Raw genomic sequence first — 21,985 nt, 5'->3', positions numbered from 1 at the left:
TACATAAGTGACTAGGCATTTGATTTATAGTTTGTATCTACCCAAGTAACTTTTCAAATATACAATCATTTTTTAGTGACTGTATAAAGGCAACTGTGCATATAATGACACTTTTTTTAAATTTTGTAGACTTTTTCCAGCACATTAGAATTACGTTTATTATAATTTAATTTTATATTTTGAATTTTCACCAAATTTAAAAAATTTGTGTTATTATATGCACAGTTGTTTTTGTACTTGAAATTGAATAATCTAAGTCCATGTTTTTTCATAAACTTCATGCAAACGGTGTTATGTTCATAGCCCCCACATAAAGCGCCATTCTGGTTATGCTATGGATATTTTTTAGGGATTTTTTTTTTTTAATCGGACAGAGGGTCGAAGTGGTTTAAGGTGTGACCTGTTTCTTTAGGTCCCATAGTTTTACGTTACTTATTGTGTTGAGCCAGAATATTCTATATATTCATCACTCATCAATAGATCAGGCAAAGGCAATATTTAATTGCCATATAGCAGAATCGATTTATGTCTAATCCAATTATTTTAAGTATGATTTTTTGCTTCATAAGTTATTTTGGTGAAAAAGGTGTGTTCGCTATGGTAGGATGAATACTTTTCATTGGCCTTTGAGGGTATAATGCAACCATATTCTTAATTATAATATAAAGCATCGGCCACATAGAATTTTTAAATTAACAACCTTTTTCTCAAAACTGAATAGAAGACTCAATTTTTATTTCTGATTATCCTTTGAAAATAGGTATCTGCACGTCGAAGTCTGGGGCATGAACTCATATAAGTTGGATGACTACAACGCATTGTTATTATAAACCTTTTTTACAATTATTATGACACATTTTGTTTATAATAACTACGCATTTTCCCCCACAAAGATAATCCGTCCAACCACCAGTGTCTCAGTGGCAACATTAAAATTTGCCCCCCCAATGGTGTTGTTTACATCAAGTTGATTATTATCATCATGTTTGTGTGTGTAAATGTATTAGTAAACAACGAACGCACATTATTCATGCATGCATACCTCTGCCTATTTAATAATTTACTACCGTTGTTATTGTTATTAGTATTATTGTTGTTTTCATGTCGTACGATATTTGTCTTTCGATAGTTGTTGCTCACTCTCTCCCTCTCTATCTTTATTAAACTTTAATAACTTCCTGGAAGGCTAAAAGTAGTCAATTTTTGATATATAATTGCCATGATTAAAATAATTATTACATTTTTGTATTTAATTTTCATTAGAATCTAAAAAAGTTGGAGAATTGCATTAAAATAATGAGAGCAGAGAAATAACTCTCATAACGTACCAACAACAAACCATGTTCATGTTACTGCTGACAGGCTGTCAAACAAATCGTATGATATTTGTTGTGATGTACCGGAGAAAGATCAAACAAAAGCAAAAACAAAAAAAGAAACCGGTGTAAATGTGAAATATAAACAAAAAATGTTTAACAGGTGGAATTTACGTGTTTCGTTGCATGCTCTATTTTGATATTTTGTAGTCATGGTCTCTAGAAGATGACATTTAATAAATAAAAAAGTGCGAATGAACTAATTATTTCAAGTGAAATTTGACTCTGAATTATAATGGATGACTAATTTTTGCCACACTTTTTACTATCCAAACATGGCATGACTAATTATGAAATGTTTTCCAAAAGCGTAAGGAAAAATTAAATAAATGAAATTTATGTTTGGCATAAACATTTCTCTTTCCCTCTCTTAAATGAAAAAGTAGATCTTCTAGAGAGACGAGGGGACTGATGAAATATTCAAACAAAACAAACGCAAACAAATAATAAAAACAAGAGTTTTGGGGAGTCCGAGACAAAATTTTTCTTCAAGAAGATTTGAATATATTTATTGTGGACTCCCACGGAGATGAACTCTACTCACTTGAATTTAATAGTATTAGATATGATAATGATTTCAATAAGCTGTAGTGTATATTAAATTTGTCATTCATAAAGTATATAATTTTTGATCGGAATTTAATACGATATCACGATATATTTTTCCTATTTAAAATAGAGATTTGGATTATGGAACATACAATGCTGATACTCCTATAGTGTTTGGTATAGAAGTCGCATATATTGGTCCAAATTTAGGAATTGTCCCCATATAAAGGAAGTCTTCAATATTCGTATATTATTATTAATTTATTCCATTCTGTAATAAAAAAACACCAAGCCAAAAAAAATACATGATAAATTTTGGGCACGTCTTTCAAACGAATTGACTCCATTATTGTGCTCATTGGGTAGCAAATCTACCAACCAAACCATACAAATATTACAAATGTTACTCCCAAATTTCGATATTTTTAGGACTTTTGTCTTAAAAATTGGATTCTTGTTATTGAACAGAAGACCTTTCTACAAAAAATTATCAATATTGGGTCTATGTTTCGATTTCTTGACTATAAACTTTTAACATAAACTCTACATTAAATAATATTAGAAAAAAACATATTTATCAATATATCAGTACCCCTTTTAATTTATAAGCTATTAATAGCTCATAAAAGTCTTAAAAAGAAATCACCTATTGATTTTTAACATTATTTTGCAAAAATCAATCAAAAACATAGGGTGCGCTATGTCAACGGCGGCAGCAGCAGCAGCTGATAAGGCAGGCAGTACTCATTATAACACAATAACAACACAACTATGATGGACACAGCGGGAGAGAACTATTTGCACAAACACAAGGGGAGCGACAGAGAGAGCGAGTGAAAGAGGGGAGAAAAGAGAAATACTGTGAGTGGGCATGAAGACAAATTGTGTACACACGTCATGGCACAACATAGTGCAAAAAATATAAGCAAAAATTAACAACAACAAAAAAAAATGCCGACTGTCGCACTCACACATACCCTCATATCGTACATATATACAATAATGATACAACACGCAGTTTAAAACGTGTAAAATATCATTTAACTTTTTTTCGATATATTACAACATTTCTTTTGACAGGCCGAGTAGTGAAAAAAGTGAAAGTCATCGTTTGCATAAGCCGAACTTAACAACGGCACACACATACACACAGTGGATGGATTTTCAGAAATCCAATTATATTAACGATTACCAACAATTATGAAAGAAGAAATTAAATCATGCACTTTTTCTATGGAAATTAACAAAAAATTCTTTTGTTTTTGTATAACTAAATAAACTTTTGTAAATATCTTCCTTCCAATTTAATTTTTTCTCGTTTTATTCGTTTTTACATTTTTTTGAAAAGTATATATCCAATTTTCTTTTGGATATCAATTTCACCATTGAGTTTTCTTTTTGCACAATTTTAATTGGAAAACATATAAAAGTTACACACAAATCTCGAATTTAATTCATAAGTCTGCACAATTATTAATATTTTAATTTATAACTAATTGGTATACTAACATTCTTTTTATTAAAAAGAGCCGTCAATTTTTTTGTGTATTTGTCGAACTAAATATTTTTTTATTTTTGCAAATATTTTAGGGATAAGTAAATCGGCTTTCGACCAATCGACTTTTTGTATTGAAAAGTCGCTAAAGGGCTAAGCACAATGTTGGCGTTGGGCGTTTTTTGTTATTGCGATTGAACGCACGCAAAAAGTTAAAACTCCGAAGCACAGCGCACATCAACTTCAAGCGTTGAGAACTAAGCAGAATGCTCGTGTTGAGCCATCCGTCGCGTTATATGTTATCGAAAGTACAACAACCACAAGGAAACGATATGCGTTTGTGTTATCGTTTCCTTGTGGTTGTTGTATTTTTTGTTAACATATAACGCGACGCTTGGCTCAACGCGAGCATTCTGCTTAGCCCTTTAACGCTATCCGCGAAAGTTTAGAGGAGCAGAGTAGGGAAATCTTCGGTCATTTAGACAGAATTGTACCGGAAGAGCAATGTGGGGATATGCTTCCGGAGAAACTGTTACTAAATCTCAACTGTTATGTATTGTACAGATGGATGACAACTTTTCTACGCTGTAAATTGCCTTACCAGGATCGACAGTAGACCAAGAGCAAGTTACTATTGTCACAAGGACACTTGGATCGATAGAAATCGATAAGGTACGTTTAGATTTACGAAATCAACTCGATCTCAAATGTCAATTTCATATTCCATTTGTGAACTGGATTTACGTGACTTATACGCCAAGGAATTGACGTTTGAGATTGTACGTTAGCTACGCGATATCAGAACAAAAGCAAGGTCAGGTTGATGGCTAAAAAGCCACCAAATGCCTAGCAGGTTGGACACAAACTCAGGCAAGTCATCATAGTGACATAGGAAATATTCGAATATTTCTTTGTTTCCTCCGAATGTTCTGCATCTGCACCAATAAGTGGAAACCAATGAGAATGTCTGCCAGTCTGCTAACTTCAATTTTGTTAATAAAAATACACAGGCAAAACAAGTATGAAGACAACAAAAAGGGAACATAACAACCAACCGTCACATACAGGCAGTGTATAATCTCCGTCTTAGTCTCCAGCTCTTATCTATGGAGTTCTTGCATGAGTATATTGCTATCAGTCCTTACTTAGAGCGTTCCTCAACATTTCTATTCCACGTTAATTTGCGGTTAAGTCACTCCTCTCAAAGATGGCATGCAGAAATTAAGAATCTTACGTTTCCTAGTGAAGAGCATTAGAAATTTACCACCAGGAAAAGGAAGTTGACTTATTTTATGGTAAAAGAATAAAGGAGAACGGCATCCAAAATTAAGTTTGACTCTGATATTCCTTTATAAATTGAGATTTCATACAAAGCCAACATAACATGCGAAAACTGAAGTCCTTTTATGTGTTTCCCCCTTAACTGTGCTGATCCAGCAACCGTATTTTGTATGTCTGGAATACTTCATTTAATATCAGTTTGACATATTGCCATATCACCATTATGACAAAAAAATGCACAGGCGCCATTATAACGTACGCCTACGTTAAGCGTATGACATTTCGTTTTTTATACGCTTTCGCCCATATGAGGTTAGAATGATTTGTTGTTGTTTATCTAACATATGATTCTGGATTCTGTTTGTTTTGAATCAGCATTTTACAAAAAAAAGTATTCTTATCAATCTTATCATCCGGGAGGCAGTGTAATTAGTTTATAGCCCCATTTCTATCTGTTGTTAAGTTAGTAATTGCAAAATGTCCAACTCCATTTATAAAGATCTACCAGAGGTATGTTTGACGGGTGGTCTATGACCTAAATTATATATTCGGTCGATTTTTGAAAAAATTGTCTTCCCATAGAATATTTTTTTTTCAAAACTAATTGGAATTTATAAAATTTGTCGATGAACTTGATGACCTTTTGCGTGATAAGTACTACGACCGGATTAAAAATATTATAAATTACAAGATTAAATAAATAGTTTGTTTAAGAACGTGGTACAATTTTAAAATATAACCTGTTCGATTTCAAAATTATTTTAACATACATATTTGATTTGTTGTCTTCATAGGAACATCCTCGTAAACTAATACCGGCTTTGTGTCAGCAATTTTACCATTTGGGATGGGTAACTGGAACTGGTGGTGGTATCTCCATGAAGCTAAAGTATGAATAGTATTAGAAGTATTAACATGGAATTAATAATCTAATATTTAAACTATTTTCTACAGCGATGAAATCTATATAGCCCCATCTGGTGTCCAGAAAGAGCGCATACAACCCGAAGATTTATTTGTGCAAAATATTGAAGGCCAAGATCTGCAACTGCCACCTGATTATAAGCAGTAAGTCCAATAAATATTACTAGCATACACGTACACTGAAAATTAGCTTTATCATTACATTCCATATCGATGAACGATCGAACCTCTCTATAACGCAGAAGAGAACCTTAAATCCTATTTGAACAAATTATTTTGAAGTATACATTTTTCCAACTTAGGTGCTTTTTGAAATAGTTAAAAAGAACTTAGATTTTATGAATTTATTTTAAATGAATTATTACCTTTTTATTCTCCTCTCCCCTTTTCTACGTATATTAATAAAATCATTTCTCCCTTTATATATTCTCCTTTACCCCCTTGTAGTTTATCGAAAAGTCAATGTACTCCCCTCTTTATGTTGGCATATCGTCATCGTAATGCCGGCGCCGTTATACACACACATTCACAACATGCCGTAATGGCTACACTATTGTGGCCCGGTGAAGTTTTCACCTGTACCCATTTGGAAATGATCAAGGGCATTTATGATGATGATATGAAGCGTTATTTACGTTACGATGAGAAGTTGGTTGTGCCCATCATTGAAAATACACCCTTTGAAAGGGATTTGGCAGATTCGATGTATGCTGCAATGATGAAATATCCTGGTTGTTCGGCGGTACTTGTGCGTCGTCATGGTGTCTATGTTTGGGGTCAGACATGGGAGAAGGCAAAGACAATGTGAGTGTAAAAGATGACTTCAATATTTATTCCTACTCTTATCGATTTTCTTTTCAATTATAGGGCTGAATGTTATGATTATTTGTTCCAGTTGGCAGTGGAAATGAAAAAATCTGGTCTCAACCCGGAAGAGACTCCCAAAGCTTAAATGCAATGAAAATAAGCAAAATTTTTTTTAAAATTAAAAAATACAAAATATTTGTATTTATAAAGGATAAAATAAAAAAGCACGACTATGGATGGACATTAAAATATGTTTTTTTTAATTCTAAGCCCATTCTCGGACCTTAAAAGCTATTTAAAAAAGACAAAGCCTAAAAAATCTAGGCCTACATTTAGGCCTCAGAAAAAACTTATGGGTGGACCTAACAAAAATATTTCTAAATTCCAATTCTATGGATGTACCTAAAAAATATATTTTTTATATCTCCGCATAATAAAAATATTTGACAAAAATCCACGCCTATGACTGGACCTTAAAAATATTTAGTACCCTGTGCTAAATTTCGTGCAAATCGAAAGATATCCCTATATATCTTTTGTACAGCATTTACATAAAATCGGACGAAACCATATACGGGAGTTATTATCTAAATCTGAACCGATATTCACAAAACTTTGCACACATTACTTTAGGCTTAATTCGGTACACTATGCCAAATTTGATGCAAATCGAAAGATATATAGGGACTTTGTTTCACCATTTACATAACATCGGACGAAAATATACATGGGTGCTATATCTAAATCTGAACCGATTTTCCCCAATTTCAATAGGGTTTATTCTTGGGCCAAACAAATGAACTGTACCAAATTTCATCCAAATCGGATTATAAATGCGACCTGTACTTTGTTTAACACCAACAGACGGACGGACGGACATTCATAAATCAACTAAGAATGTGATTCTATGTGATACCTTGTACCACAGTGTGGTGAAGGTTAAAAAAATTAAAAATCCGCATTCAAAAATATTTAAAAAAAAAAAATAAATGTCCGTGGTCGTTAAAAAATATTTTTAAAATGTCCCCGCCTAAGGATGGTCTTTACGTGAATTTTTTTTAATATCCTCGCCTATGTCAGAACCCAATTTTTTTTTTGAAAAATCTAAAAAAATTAAAAGCACAAGAATTAAGTTTTTTTCATAAAAAATACAAAATATTTGTATTTATTGTATTTAAAAAAATGGAAAAAGGTAATACAAAATAAAACAAAAAATCATTTAAACATGAAATAAATTCTAAAATTATGTTTAACATAAAAATAACCTTATGCCTTTCATATTTTTTTTACACTAATGACTTACGAGATTAGAATGGACTCCTTGCCAAAAGATGAGTGAGTGCACAAAACAAGGACCGATTTATGTTTGTACAACCATATAGCATCGACATTAAAAAATGGCAACTGGTAAAAAATCTCTTCAATCTTAATTACAACAATGTGTGTATGTGTATATAGGAAAACATATAACTATATCTAAAGCCATGACGAAAAAACACCAAATTTTTAGATAAAGAGGAGTTTTCATCTTTGGCGACGCATTCTACGTTCCAATTTGCGTTGTTTCTTTTCATTGATTTCGGGTTCTTGGGCTTCGTTCTTTTGGGCCAACCATGGCTTGATAACACTGCCCCACAACATATACAAGGCTCGAAGGGGGGCCAACAGCAGTAGGAACCAGAAATAGTTGGATACCATTGACAATAACATTGTGCCCGAGGTGAGGATAATCAAATCCTTAACATTTCTAAAAAAACAGAAATAACAAATAAATTGAATACCAAAAATTCATTCAATATTCCTTCACTTACTCTGCAATGCCACCCTCCATATTCAAATCATTACCGGAATCCAGCAAAGCTCCAGTTTCCGAATATTTGGCCTTTGACATAAATGCCATAAATTGATATGCTGCTCCCAGTGTTAGCAAAGATAAAATGCTCATTATCTACAACAATGTACAGAAAAATCATCAATGAAATGGCATCTTCCTAACCTCCCCATCACGTTCAAACATACCACTGTCACCTTGCCAATTTCAAAGAATATGAAATTCACCAAAATCGAGGCTGCAGCACTGCCCAATGCCATATTCCTGTAGAATACCAAAGTGGATTTGTTCTCCTCGACAATTTGTTTGGCTCCTTTGGTGCCTTGTTTACCCTTTGGTTGGGGCTAAAATTGGAAACATTTTCTGTGACACAAATTTCTTAATTTGTTATTATTTAATATTTACCGCCATTTTTTTATGTAATTCTTATATTAAAAGTTATAAACAAAATCGAAAATTCTTCAATACCACAGAGGCCTGACAACTTTCCACTTAAATTTTTTCCAAGGTTTGATTGGCAATGTTTACGAATGAGTTTTTGACACGCGTCAAAAAACGAAACGAAGTGGAATGACAGGGGTTGTCATGTTGGATCAGGGTTGCCATGGTGTTGACTATGTTTTAATAACATTAGTATACCTACCACAAATGCGTGTGGTTGTATAAAAATTGAAAAATCCAAATTCATGTCTGGACGTGAAATTAAAAAAAAAAACTCTTTTAAGGCCTTCAATAGGTGAGAGTGAATTAAAACAAGTTTTAAGTCTAGTCCATGGGGGACCAGTTATTGGGGTGGATTTTTAGAAATATTTTTAATCCAATTTTTAAAAATATTTTTAAGGGACCTTTAAAAAATGTTTTTTTTTTTAATTTAAAACCCCAATCCAAAAATCAATCAAACCTTTAGGCGTAGATATAAAAGATTTTAAGATTGATGAATAGGCCTGAATTTTTGAAAAAAAAAAAAAATATTTTTAAGGCCTGAACATTTGAAAAAAAATTGTAAGGTCTGAATTTTTGAAAAAAAAAATATTTTAGAGTCCATCTAAGTCGTGGATAATTTTAAAATGCTTTTTAGGACTAGCCATAGGCGCGGATTTTTAAAAATATACACCACTTGGACGTCCCACTTCACATAATTGTCGATGGAAACCAAATTTTAACCAACAATTATCCCAAGGTATGGATTGTAACGTTCGACAGCCTTATCAAGACGTCTAAATTCACAACTACACCGTATACCACTTGAAAGCATCATCCAGAATTTAGACTCAGAGAAACCAGACCCAATTTTTTTTTTTTGATAATGAATATTTTTCTTGTGTTTCAGTTGTGGTTTAGAACATTTCGCTTCTTCCAGAATTCTTCGAATGAGCCGGAACTATTCTCCTGGGCCTCTTGCGAGAGTTGCAAAAAACTGAAATTATACCCGAATTCCATATCATGCACATCCAGTGAAGTAGAGATATATATTCCAAAGCTCAAAAGGCATATACATCATAACTTTTTACCGGGTTAACCTATTTTATAAGTTATTTGACATATACGCAAAGGAATTGACAATTGAAACCCACTGGGTTAACGAAATCCGGTTAAATGTAAACGTACTATTAGCCATTTAATTCCTTTGATTCGGGCGGAATTTCACTGAATCGATGTTGCTGCCGTCCTTGAACAAGGATTTCGGTCTTGCTACCCACCAACATAGAGGTTACTGGAAAGCTTTGCAAGAATTAAGGTCTATAATTGCGTTTGGTTTTATTCAGCGGCGAACTCTCTGAACACTGGTTGGAGTACTGAATGTTCGGTGAGCCTTCTCTGAGTTGTTACGTGGACAAAAATACAGATATCGAAAATTGGAATCTATTACCTATTTCCCATTTTATTCAACATATATCTTGCGAGAATATACATTTCTCTACCAGACGTGCACAAAATCCTCTAAGTACGGAAATCGGGAGGAACTATTATATGTGGGTTATATTAAAACTGAAAAAATAAGGTTGTTCTGAAAGCAAAATATGAAAATATAACCAATGATATTGAAAAAATTCCGCAACATTTGGGAGGTAATGTTGTATGCAGTGTATTGAACCCCAATGATTAAATTACAGGAAATTCGGCTAAAAAGTGTCCGAAATCCTCAGACTACAAAAAATTTGGCTAAAAATGTCTTATGTCTAAAGGTAATTTTATGCAAAATTTCATCACCCTATTTCAATGAAGAATGTGAATTTAAAACACGGATAGAACGTCTTAGAATTTAACCCTCATCCCAGAATTTATACATAAATACTTTTATAGGTCGGAAATTAATATATCGGTATGAGAAAATTAATATAACCTCTATTCTGTATAAAAACATTAATTGCCCTGCCAAAGTAGTTCTAATAACAATGATTTGCAGTGGCAACCCTTGAAACAGCTGTAAATGTTTATTGGCAGTGTTGGGACTTCAAATTACAATGGAACTAAGTACTTGGTCAAAAATTGTTTGAAATACAATTTTACATATTATAACAAATAATATACATATATACAACTATTTTTTAAATAATTTCCCATTAATAAAAATTCCCCTATTTATATTTTGTTCAAAACCTATAAAAAAGAGTAAACCATTTATCCGGTTACTATTTTGCGTTTCTGCTCCCATTTTTCCATCACTGGCGATTCTAAAGATTTTGTTTGTTTATCATTTGAACCTTGTACTCCGTGATGACTAGTGGCGGCGGACGGGGGTGTCATTAGAAAGTCAGTCGAGATAAACCCTTTTTTGAAAACGCATTAGTTTCGGTAGCAGCAGTAGTACAACCTGACGATTAGTTGGTAGCTGATCATTGGTTTTGTTAAACACAATCTGGAACTACAGAACGGCCAACAATCATGAACATGGACAAATGGGTGCAACTGAATAATCAGGCCGCTGGCAGAGATAAAATAGCACGGTAATTATTGTGTTTTGATGGTGCGGTACGCCTCGTCAGCGGTGTGGTGAAACTTCATGATAAGACAAATAGTTAATCTTAATTCTATTTCTATTTTTGTTGATTAGATTGATACAATATGCATCGCGTGCCCTTTGGGATTCTCTGGAGGCTGCCGATAAAAGTCCAGCCATGGTGGAAGATTTCAAATCTTTGGAATACATACTGAGTACTTTCCGGAAATGTGAGTTTATATATTGAAAACCAAATTGGAAATGAAATTAATTTTAATCCGATGTTGTTGTCCCTGTTGCAGTGCTACGCTTTGGCAAATGCCTGGATGTCTTCTATGCCAGTTTGCGAACCATCCACTATCCCGATTTGGCCATACGTGTTACCTTGACAGCCGGTAAACTATCACAGGCCCTGTTTTTGTTTGCCGATCATTTCCTATGGCTGGGCCGTACCGGTTTCTTTAAGAGTATCGATGCCAAGAAATGGGGCAAATATGCCAATAAATATTGGCTGTTGGCGATTATTATGAATTTATGTAGAGATTTTTATGAAATCGTACGTCTGTTGGATTTGCATAAGGCCTCTGTGCGTAGTGGCATTTCACGCAGTATTCCGTGCACAATTAGATCCAGGAAAGATCTAAGCCGTTTAGCATTGCAGTCGTACGCATTGGTTTTGGGCCATAAAGATGTCTTTGTGGACACTGTGAAGAATGTCTGTGATTTCTTTATACCGCTGACAGCATTGGGTTATACGAAGTTGACACCTCGCACAATTGGTGTGCTTGGTGCGATATCATCGCTGGCTGGGTTAATTGCAATGATTGAACCGACAGCTAAGTTGACACCGGCTTAAATGCTGTTGTTGTTGTAGAGAAAACATTGTAAAAAAGTGTTTTTAATTTTAGAAGAGAAAATGTGTTTGAATATTTATGTTTTATTGGACCATAATTTAAATTATTTTTTTACAAAAATACAAGAAAAAAACATTCCCAAAAAAATCAATAAAAATTTAAAACTGTTTTAAAAAAATGAAAAGTATTATTAAATAATAGTCTAAAGGTCGCCTAGCGAAGAATAAGAGGTCTTGTAGAATATTATTGGGTGAATTTTAATCTTGTTTGTACGGGGCCGTTTAGAAGTTATATATAGGGAACAAATAATATCAATATACTTCAAGACGAAAAGAAGCCGACAAGGCCTTCTTAAAGAGATGAAGACTTGTTTTAGAAAGCCGAAGAGACCTTCTAAAAGTAGGAAAGGAGGCTAAGAGGTCGTTTTAAGAAAAGCGAAGGCGGACTTTTTGAGGAAGACGAAGAGGTTGTATTTAAGAAAGGTGAACTAGGTCTTCTTGATAGACAAAGAGGGCTTCTCAAAGAAGGCGAACTGGGGCTTTTCCAACCGAATGTGAATGTATTTTCGCTACCAATATATATTGATTCACATTTAGATATTGACCCTATGTTAGGTTACCTTCCGAACTCGGTTATTTATACTTTCTTAAGGATGGCGAAGAGTCCTTCTTGATAGACAAAGAGGAATTTGAATGTAATTTCGCTACCAATATATATTGATTTACATTTAGGTATAGTCCCCATACTAGGGTACCTTTGGAACTTGGTTATTTAAAAGATTTTGCGCATGATTTCCAAATGGGTTTACTGTAATTTTATATTATGGATTTTGATTGAGTAGAAAATCTTCCAACTGGTTCATCTTATCTATGTCTGGTTCACGTTTAAGTATAATCCTCATACAAGGGAACCTTCCGATTTTTTTTTTTTTTTTAAGAATTTCGTACACGTTGTCCAAATGAATTGCCCGCAATTTCATAGTTTATGTTCTCATTGGATAGAAAATACCAAAAATAACCTATATTGGCCCACTTTTCAGGTTATCCCCCTTTATAACAGTAACTCTATTATTAGGGCTTTTTGGTACGTTTTTCAACCGATTTCATTTTAGTTATATATTTTGTTTCTCATTGGGTCTTACATCTTCCTAACAAAAACTATCAACACCGGTCCACGTTTTGGTATTGTCCCCATATATTCGTAATTTCAAGGATTTTGGCCAAGATTTGTCAAATATCAATTATATCGGTTTATTTTTTAGGTTAGCCCCCATAATAAAGGTACCTCCCCGAATTTGAAATTTTGGGAATATTAGGTATGTTTTCCCCCAAATTAGCTCTAATTTGATATTTTGGAAATTAGTTAGTTAGGTTTTTATTTTAAACCTATATTATTTTAAACCTATATTATTGTAATAGAACCCATAATTGGTCTGTCCCCGAATTGCAAGAATCTACTATTTTTTAAAATGTTGTTTATATCATAAAGGGGAATTTGTTATCGTAGTTAAAACTAGGAGATTCTTAAAATGCGGGAGCATATTTTTTTAATTTTAAAATCAAGGCCAAAATACAAGGGTCCCAACATACGTTCGGAAGCCCATATCTCTCTCAATAGAAAGGTATTTTTATAACCTTTAAAATGATGCCCAATTTTTATTGACCGGATCCGTAGAACCGGGTATAACCGGATACCCGTAACCGAACTTCCGGGTAAAATACCTGGGTAACCGGGTACGTCGCCCAAGAAAAAAAGGATATCCCCATAATTAGAGTAAAATTACATACCTCCGAAAAATCTGATCGTTTTTACTAAACTAGAGTTGTTCCGCGACTTGTGCCATGACTTTTCTTCTGCCTTGGTAACCCTACAAATCAGCTGTTTGTTTAAAATGACATATTTCGATTTATTAATCTCTACCCACCTTTTGTTTTGATTCTTCATCTTTTTTGGGTTGATTTTCTTTCGTTCCCCATATTGTTGTTTATAACGGCGTCAGGGAAATAAAACACCTGGCTTTGTGCTATAACCAGCCAGACATCAAAATAGACGAGAATAAAAACAGAAAAACATTGGAACTACATACGATTTCAGATTTTCACCTTCGAAAGTGCGACCAAACGACCAACAATTTGGCGATAGCTTCATAAAAAACAATTTCTGGGATCTCCACGGCGCATAATGTATACCCCTTTGGGTGGCAGCGGTGCCAACGATCCCCACAATCGCTCCTGTGGTGGACGTTTTTGGTGTGTCAAAGATATTTGTGGCATATTTTGTGCCGTCCTGACATGGCTGCTCATCTTGTTTGCCGAGTTTGTTGTGATGCGTGTCATACTCCTGCCCAGTCCACATCCAGTCTTCAGTACCGTGAATACCATTATATTTCAGGCATTGGCATTTTTGGCATTTGCCTCACATATCAGGACCATGTTATCGGATCCGGTAAGAATTTATATATTCCCCTTGCTGTGGATGGACTAATTGAATTATATGTTTTTTGTTATAGGGTGCCGTTCCTCGCGGCAATGCCACCAAAGAAATGATCGAACAAATGGGCTATCGTGAGGGTCAAATGATATTCAAATGCCCAAAATGTTGCAGTATTAAACCGGATCGTGCCCACCACTGTTCCGTCTGCCAGCGGTGTATACGAAAAATGGATCATCATTGTCCATGGGTGAACAATTGTGTGGGTGAAAATAATCAAAAATATTTTGTATTATTTACGGTAAGTATCGCAAGGCACTGAATACATTGTTGCTATATTTAGTAGGTGAGGAGGTGGAATGGGAAGGGGAATGTGACATCATCGTCATCATCATATTCGTCGTTTAGTCACATATTATGACTAGGGTAAACATCCCTTAAAGTGCGAAAAGAAATGGAAACAAAAAATGAAAATGTTGCTTAGTATCAACAGTTGTCTTGAGGCGGAATGCGGAATATAAATATATTGTTTTGTGGGAAATTACTTCCTAAAAACAAAGTTAGTTTTCAAAACCACTTCTGATAATTCGAATGTAGTTAGTCATGTTCTGTTGTCAATGATAGAGATAAGGAAACTATTTGTTGTTATTGTTGTAATCGATTCCAAACGACAAGACTTTGACCGCACTATCAAGAAGCAAGGCACAAACAGTTAATGTAGGTTATTTTCGAATACGGAATAATACTGTAAAAATATCAGAATTTAACGGTTTAATTGATTTGTTTTACAGAAATCCTATATAGAGATAGTCAAAGGTGTTGCTATCGAGGCCATCAATGAGTCTGCATATAAGATACAAAGATAGACTTGTCATCGAAGATCAATACGTCTTCAAATTTAAATTCCAAACGGAATTTTCAGATAAGAAAAAAAATATAAATCATAGAAGGCTACAGGTCTTCTTCATAATGGATCAAGATAACTTCTTATAAAATTAAAAAAAATCATATTCCAGATCAGCAGGCTTCATATTAAACCAAGCTGTCTTCATATAAAAATATTCTCATGTAATATCAACTGGTAATCTTATAGGAAACCTAACTGAATTTTTTTATTTATAGACATTCAAAATATAAAAATCAATTGAGACTTTTATATGAAGTCTGGAAAATTGGTGCAGGCCAAAAAATAAAATATCAAAAAGCAGATACTCAGGTTAAAAAATTGAATTAGGACCTGTAGCCTACAAAAAATGACACGTAAGCTTAGCATGGGGGCTTTGCAGAGACATGGACTTATATTGAAAAAGTTCTGTGAAGAATTTTTTTCCCTACGAAGGTTCGGAAAACCAAATTACAGAGACTTTGTTTAGAATATGCACCTAGGACCATGAAAATACCTATAGGTGCTGCATCTTTATTTGGGACTATACCTAAAAATTGACAGATTAAGGTCTATACACTATAGAAAATAGCATATGAGAACCATAAATATAAAATTACAATCAATTTGAATGAAAAATTGCCTAAAATCCCGAATAATTGAAGTTGACATTATATGAAGGGCTATAACAAAATATGGACCGATATTGTTTTTCTTTTCTATCCAATGAAAATCCCAAAATATAAATATACAGCCGATTCGGTTGGAAAATGTGTCAAAAATATCTAAAAATGACGGTTACTTTCTGTGGGGTGCTATACCTTAGTTTTGGTCAGGAGATTTGTTACCCAATGATAATCCAAAATATCAAATTACAGGCTATTCGATTGAAAAACTTTTCCAAAATCTTTAAAATTGGATGGTATCGCGGTATATGGATATGTCACCAAATTCCCCAAAATACCGAAATTTGGAATGTATGGGAAGGGAGCTACCCTGAAACTTCAAGTGATATTCATAGTTTTTATTATGGAGATGAAATTACAGCCAATTCGGTTGTAAAACGTGCCAAAAATTCCGAAATTTTAGGTTAGCGTTATGTGGAGGTTACCACGAAACTTGGACCAATATTGATAGCTTTTGGCAAGGAGATTTGTTACCCAATGAGACCCCAAATAAACAAATTACAGCCAATTCAATTGGAAATCATGTCCGAAATTCCTAAAATCCCGAAATTTGGGAGGTACCCTTATATGGGGGCTATCCTAAAGGGTGGAACAATATTAATAATTTTAGCTTCGAAGGTTTGTTAACCAATGAGATCCTAAAATTTAAAATTACAGCCAATTCGATTGTAAATCGTGCCAAAAATCGGGCAGAAATATATATGGGAGCTGATAGTTTTTGGCAAGAATTTGTTAGAAGTACCTAATTACATCCATCTTGAATCGATTTTCAATTTTTGGTAGGAAGGTTTGTTAACCAATGAGACCTAAAATACCTAATTACATCCAATTCGAAACTAAGCACACATCATTCAAGACTCATTTCAGTACCCTGTGTCAAATTTCGTGCAAATCGAGTGATATATAGGTACTTTGGTGCACCATTTACCTTAAATCGGACGAAAATATATGGGAGCTATATCTAACTTTGAACCGAATTTCACGAAACTTGGCAAACACCATTCAACCCTAATTTCAGTACACTGTGCCAAATTTTGTACAAATCGAAAGATATATAGGGTCTTTAGTACACTATTTACCTCAAATCGGACGAAAATATATGTGGGAGCTATATCTAAATCTAAACCGATTTGCACGAAATTTAACACACATCATTCTGGACTTAATTCAGTACGCTGTGCCAAATTTCGTGCAAATCGAAAGATATATAGGCACTTTGGTGCACCATTTACCTTAAATCGACGAAAATATATATGGGAGCTAAATCTGAACCGATTTTTCTCAATTTCAAAGGGTTCGTCCTTGGACCAAATAAATGAGCTGTGCCCAATTTCCTTAGAATTTTTTAGGAGCAAATGTTTTCTTTTGAATAAAATAATAAATCTATCCTTAGTATACAATTTTTAGATGTATCTTCCATATCTTTCAATTCCACCCACTTCCAGTTTTATCAATTTTTTCCACACTTCCATTTTCTATAAATTTTATCAACTTCTAATCTCTATTAGTATTTTTCCTTTCCAGTTCTACATCGCCTCAATATCGGTACATGCAATATTTCTGGTCTTAACCTCCTTTGCCGAATGTGTGCGCAATGAATGGCGCCAGTGTTCACCGTACTCACCGCCAGCTACAATATTCCTTTTACTATTCCTAACGTTTGAGGCATTAATGTTTGCCATATTCACCATTATAATGTTGGCAACACAACTGACGGCCATACTCAATGATCAGACGGTAAGTTAATAAACCCCAATAACTACAAACGAAAAATTAATATCTTTTCTGTTCTTGCAGGGTATCGAACAATTAAAAAAAGAGGAGGCCCGCTGGGCAAAAAAGTCCCGACTAAAAAGTATACAATCGGTTTTTGGTCGTTTTTCGTTGGCATGGTTTTCGCCGTTTACAAAACCTACGGGAAGGCCAAGATTCAATTCACACTTTTATTCGGTTTAAGGAGAAACCGCCAATCCGGTGCCTTTTGAACAAACAGCCGACCGCCTAGCCACACCATCATCACGGTCAAAACTAACATTCGTAATTAAGAACAAATGAAATGAAACTAAAAGAAAAACAAAAAAATATCCGGAATTCAAAAAGACTAGTTACATTTTTTATTTTGTATTGATTACATTCGAGAAGTTACACTTGGTAGATGAGGGATATTGTATTTAAATTCCACTCGAGGTTACGCTTAATTTTTATTTTTTAATATTAAAGGATATGGATAATGACTATAGCTAATCAATAAAAAAACCCTAAGAAGAAACACGGAACTTTGAAGAGGTTATACTTAATAGTATATTTATTAATAATGTGTATATGTGTGTATGTATATTTTTATTAGTTATTTCAACTTCTTCTTTATTTCCTTAAATTAAAGTTAATTTAAAAATAATGAAAAAAAAAACAAACTAGAGATTGTTTACAAAATAAAAAAAAATCGAAACAATGAAAATCTCTCTCCCCATCTGTATTTCAATCATCAATGCAATTTAAAAAACAAATTGAATGTTTATTTGGGGTCAGTGGAAAAATGAAACATAAAATGCGGGAACCCCTTAAGTGGTTTCTATGCGGCCCAAACCTAATTAATTAAAAATTTTGAATATGACCTCTCCAGATCAAAATTTATCAACATTGATCCAAATGTTAAAATTTATACCCAATATAACCTCCCAGATTTCAAAATTATGTGAATTTCAGACATGTTTTTCAAACGTCACGCCTTTTTTATTTCGTTTTCTCCTGCATGCAATTTACGCCCGATCCTCCTGAACAGAATTTTTGATTTCATGTCACACATTTATCTTTTCGATATATTTATTTTTTTGTTTTGCATCTAATTTTGAATTGAATGAATGTAATTTCTGAGTGAGTGTGTGCGTGTGCAATTTTTCATTCTCAGAAATATTCATTGCCGGCAAATTCGATATATTTTCGTTTTCGTATTTTTTTGTTTTGCCACAACAAAATGTTCGACCAGTTCATAAATCCCGGAAATAAGCAAAATACCCACTCTAGAGAGAACACCGAGCAAGCAAATGAAACAGACATGTGTCTGTCTGCCTGCCGGCCTGCATACAAGCAAGATGCACGCATTGCTGCGTGTCTGTCTGTCATTCGGCCCACCAAAAAATACAAAATAAAAATGGGCTAGATAAATGCAAGAGGGCGCAGATAATTATATATTCGTACGTACGTGTGTGTATATATGCATGCATCGTCTGTCAGCCGACGACAGAAACAAATGCGGCTGTTTATAACAATTTTTCGAATATTTTTAAGACAGCCAGAAGAGACGCAATTCGTTCGGCGCGCACACACACTTGCTGGTCCAAACATCAGGAGTGACGATGATGATGGTGGTGGCGGTGTCGTCGTCGCCATCGTCGATCAAGAAGTGAACCTAACATACAAATTCTATTTTAGATTCCTAGAGAAAATTATAACCAAAACAAAGGCAACAACAACAACATTGTTGTTGTTTAGATGGACAGGCAGCACAGTGTTACAGACAATAAAAAAATTGGATTAAAAAATGATTTTTCAAAACCCATAAAAGGCAAGGATTAAAAAAATATATTTTTTCAAGAGCTAAAATGGATTTTTAAAAAATAAATATGGATTAAAAAAGAGATTTTTTTAAGTAGTAAATAAAAATATATTTTTTAAGGCCTGCCAAAGACTGATTTTTTAAGGCCTACCAAAGACGTGGATTTTTTAAATAATTTTGTAAGGCCTAATTTTTTTCAAGGTTTAAAAAAGGCGTGGATTTTTTAAAGATAATTTTTTAAGGCCTAATTTTTTCAAGGTTTAAAAAAGGCGTGGATTTTTTAAATAATTTTAAGGCCTAATTTTTTCAAGGATTGAAAAAGTCGTGGATTTTTTAAATAATTTTTAAGGCCTAATATTGAGGTGTCGGGTTAGTTGCCCACATTCGGAAAATCCCTCCTACTATGAAAAGGCAAAGAAAAAGAAAGCCCCCCTAATGTTGACGACCCCCGCAAACGTATAAAGGACCACGATCTGCGAATCTGCACTTGGAATGTGCGCACGTTGTACAGAACAGGCGCAGTTTTCGCTCTGGTGGATGTACTCGAGAAATACAAAGCCGATATCATTGCCTTACAGGAAAGGCGATGGAAAACCAAACTCAAGTCTCGTTTCATGGCAGCTTTAATACAGGGCGTAATCATCTGATTTACTTACGCCCCGTATCAAAGCTGCCATGAAACTAGACATGAGTATGGTGCGGATTTATGGTTAACAGTAAAATCAAAGACCTCGTCTCTAGATTCACTCCATTAGATGAGCGAATTGCTATAATCCGTATAAAAGCGAAGTTCTTCTACATCAGTCTTATTTGCGCCCATACTCCGATAGAAGAAAAAGATGTGTGAACGACTGAAGCCAATGGTAAATGACATTATTGGACCATACCAATGCGGATTCAGACCTGGCAAATCTACCATTGACCAGATTTTCACTCTGCGACCAAATCCTGGAAAAGACCCACGAAAAACACATCGACACATATCACCTATTCGTTGACTATAAAGCCGCATTCGACAGCCCTATCCCTTCAGAGGTGTTAAATACCATGTCTACGTTCGGCATTCCTGCAAAATTAATACGGCTATGCAGGATAACTTTAAGTGGCACAAGGTCAGCAGTTAAAATCGGAAAGGACCTATCGGATCCCTTCAATGCCGAATGAGGATTCAGATAAGGTGATGGTTTGTCGTGTGACCTTTTTAACAACCCGCTGGAAAAGGTCATACGAGAGGCACAAGTGAACAGAAATGGCACTCTGTACATCAAACAACACATGTTACTTGCCTACGCCGATGACATCGATATAATGGGTCGAACATTGCGAGCGGTAACAGCTACCTTTGAACAAATTGAAAAGGAGTCTGCCAAAGTGGGTCTGGCAATAAACGACGAGAAAACCAAGCTGATGTTATCAACGCGCAAGACGTCCAGTAGACTCGGACCAACTGTGGAACTTGAGAACTACAGCTTAGAGGTTGTGATAGATTTTATTTACCTTGGTACCGCCATAAATAAAACGAATGACATCAGTTTTGAAATTCGGAGATGGATAGTGATGACCAACAGATGCTAGTATGCTCTGAGCAATACAACCCAAAAGCAAGGCCATCTCCCGCCAGACCAAACTCACACTTTACAAGACGCTGATACTATCCGTGCTGTTATATGGATCTGAAGCATGGGTACTTACGCAAGCAGAGTGATTAGGGTGATTGATAGAAAACTTCTACGAAAGATCTATGGGCCTGCGATCTGCGTTGACGGTGAATATCGCCGTCGAATGAACCATGAGTTATACCAGCTATTCTCGGACATTGGCATTGTTAGACTATTGTGCTGCAGCGACTACGTTGGCTAGGTCATGTTGTGAGAATGGATGAAGATGTCCCAGCCCAGAAGGCATATAAAAGCGAACCAGCTGATGGTTCACGCAGAAGCGGAAGTCCAAAAATACGATGGAAATATCAAGTCGATGACAACATCGCCGAAAATGGTCTTTCAAATTGGAAACACTGCGCAAATGACCGACGCGCCTTGAAGTCGATAACAACATCGTCGAAAATGGTCTTTCAAATTGAAAACACTGCGCAAAAGACCGACGCGCCTTGAAAGCTCGGCTTAGAAAGTTCTGTCACAAGCCAGCTAAATAAGTATTCAATGCGTTAATTTTTTAAAGAATATTTTTTCAAGGCGTGACTTTTTTTAAAGAATATTTTTTCAAGGCGTGGATTTTTTAAAGACCTTCACAAGGCCTGGATTTTTTAAAGAATATTTTTTCAAGGCGTGACTTTTTTTAAAGAATATTTTTTCAAGGCCTGGATTTTTTAAAGAATATTTTTTCAAGGCGTGGATTTTTTAAAGACCTTCACA

The 21,985-nt window shown here is 34.6% G+C and overlaps 4 protein-coding genes across 4 annotated transcripts; 3 read left to right on the top strand and 1 right to left on the bottom strand.

The window, feature by feature from the left end:
* Nucleotides 1–5,178: 5,178 nt before the first annotated feature.
* Nucleotides 5,179–6,434, top strand: LOC133324258 (probable methylthioribulose-1-phosphate dehydratase). Its single transcript, XM_061533105.1, has 4 exons — nucleotides 5,179–5,211; nucleotides 5,496–5,590; nucleotides 5,656–5,769; nucleotides 6,073–6,434. Exons 1-4 carry the CDS (start codon nucleotides 5,179–5,181, stop codon nucleotides 6,431–6,433), a joined length of 603 nt encoding a protein of 200 aa, XP_061389089.1. The 3' UTR covers nucleotide 6,434.
* A 1,522-nt stretch (nucleotides 6,435–7,956) lies between these two features.
* LOC133324247 (transmembrane protein 208) lies at nucleotides 7,957–8,674 on the bottom strand. Its single transcript, XM_061533095.1, has 4 exons — nucleotides 8,669–8,674; nucleotides 8,452–8,607; nucleotides 8,244–8,380; nucleotides 7,957–8,179 (listed from the first exon to the last, which is right to left on the bottom strand). Exons 1-4 carry the CDS (start codon nucleotides 8,672–8,674, stop codon nucleotides 7,957–7,959), a joined length of 522 nt encoding a protein of 173 aa, XP_061389079.1.
* Nucleotides 8,675–11,147: 2,473 nt separating this feature from the next.
* On the top strand, nucleotides 11,148–12,060 carry LOC133324245 (peroxisomal membrane protein 11B). The gene is made up of 3 exons (XM_061533093.1): nucleotides 11,148–11,211; nucleotides 11,319–11,434; nucleotides 11,507–12,060. The coding sequence occupies exons 1-3, from the start codon at nucleotides 11,150–11,152 to the stop codon at nucleotides 12,058–12,060; spliced, it is 732 nt and encodes a 243-aa protein (XP_061389077.1). The 5' UTR covers nucleotides 11,148–11,149.
* Nucleotides 12,061–14,239: 2,179 nt separating this feature from the next.
* LOC133324257 (palmitoyltransferase ZDHHC3) lies at nucleotides 14,240–18,013 on the top strand. Its single transcript, XM_061533104.1, has 4 exons — nucleotides 14,240–14,503; nucleotides 14,568–14,789; nucleotides 17,582–17,794; nucleotides 17,855–18,013. Exons 1-4 carry the CDS (start codon nucleotides 14,240–14,242, stop codon nucleotides 18,011–18,013), a joined length of 858 nt encoding a protein of 285 aa, XP_061389088.1.
* The last annotated feature ends 3,972 nt before the right edge of the window (nucleotides 18,014–21,985 follow it).

Source organism: Musca vetustissima, unplaced genomic scaffold (genome assembly GCF_032173495.1).
Source record: "Musca vetustissima isolate MV318-11 ecotype Yass unplaced genomic scaffold, APGP_CSIRO_Mvet_v1 utg14495, whole genome shotgun sequence".
NCBI lineage: Eukaryota > Metazoa > Arthropoda > Insecta > Diptera > Muscidae > Musca > Musca vetustissima.
The sequence above is the reverse complement of the archived record's forward strand: the minus strand, read 5'-3'. Positions and strand labels throughout refer to the sequence as shown.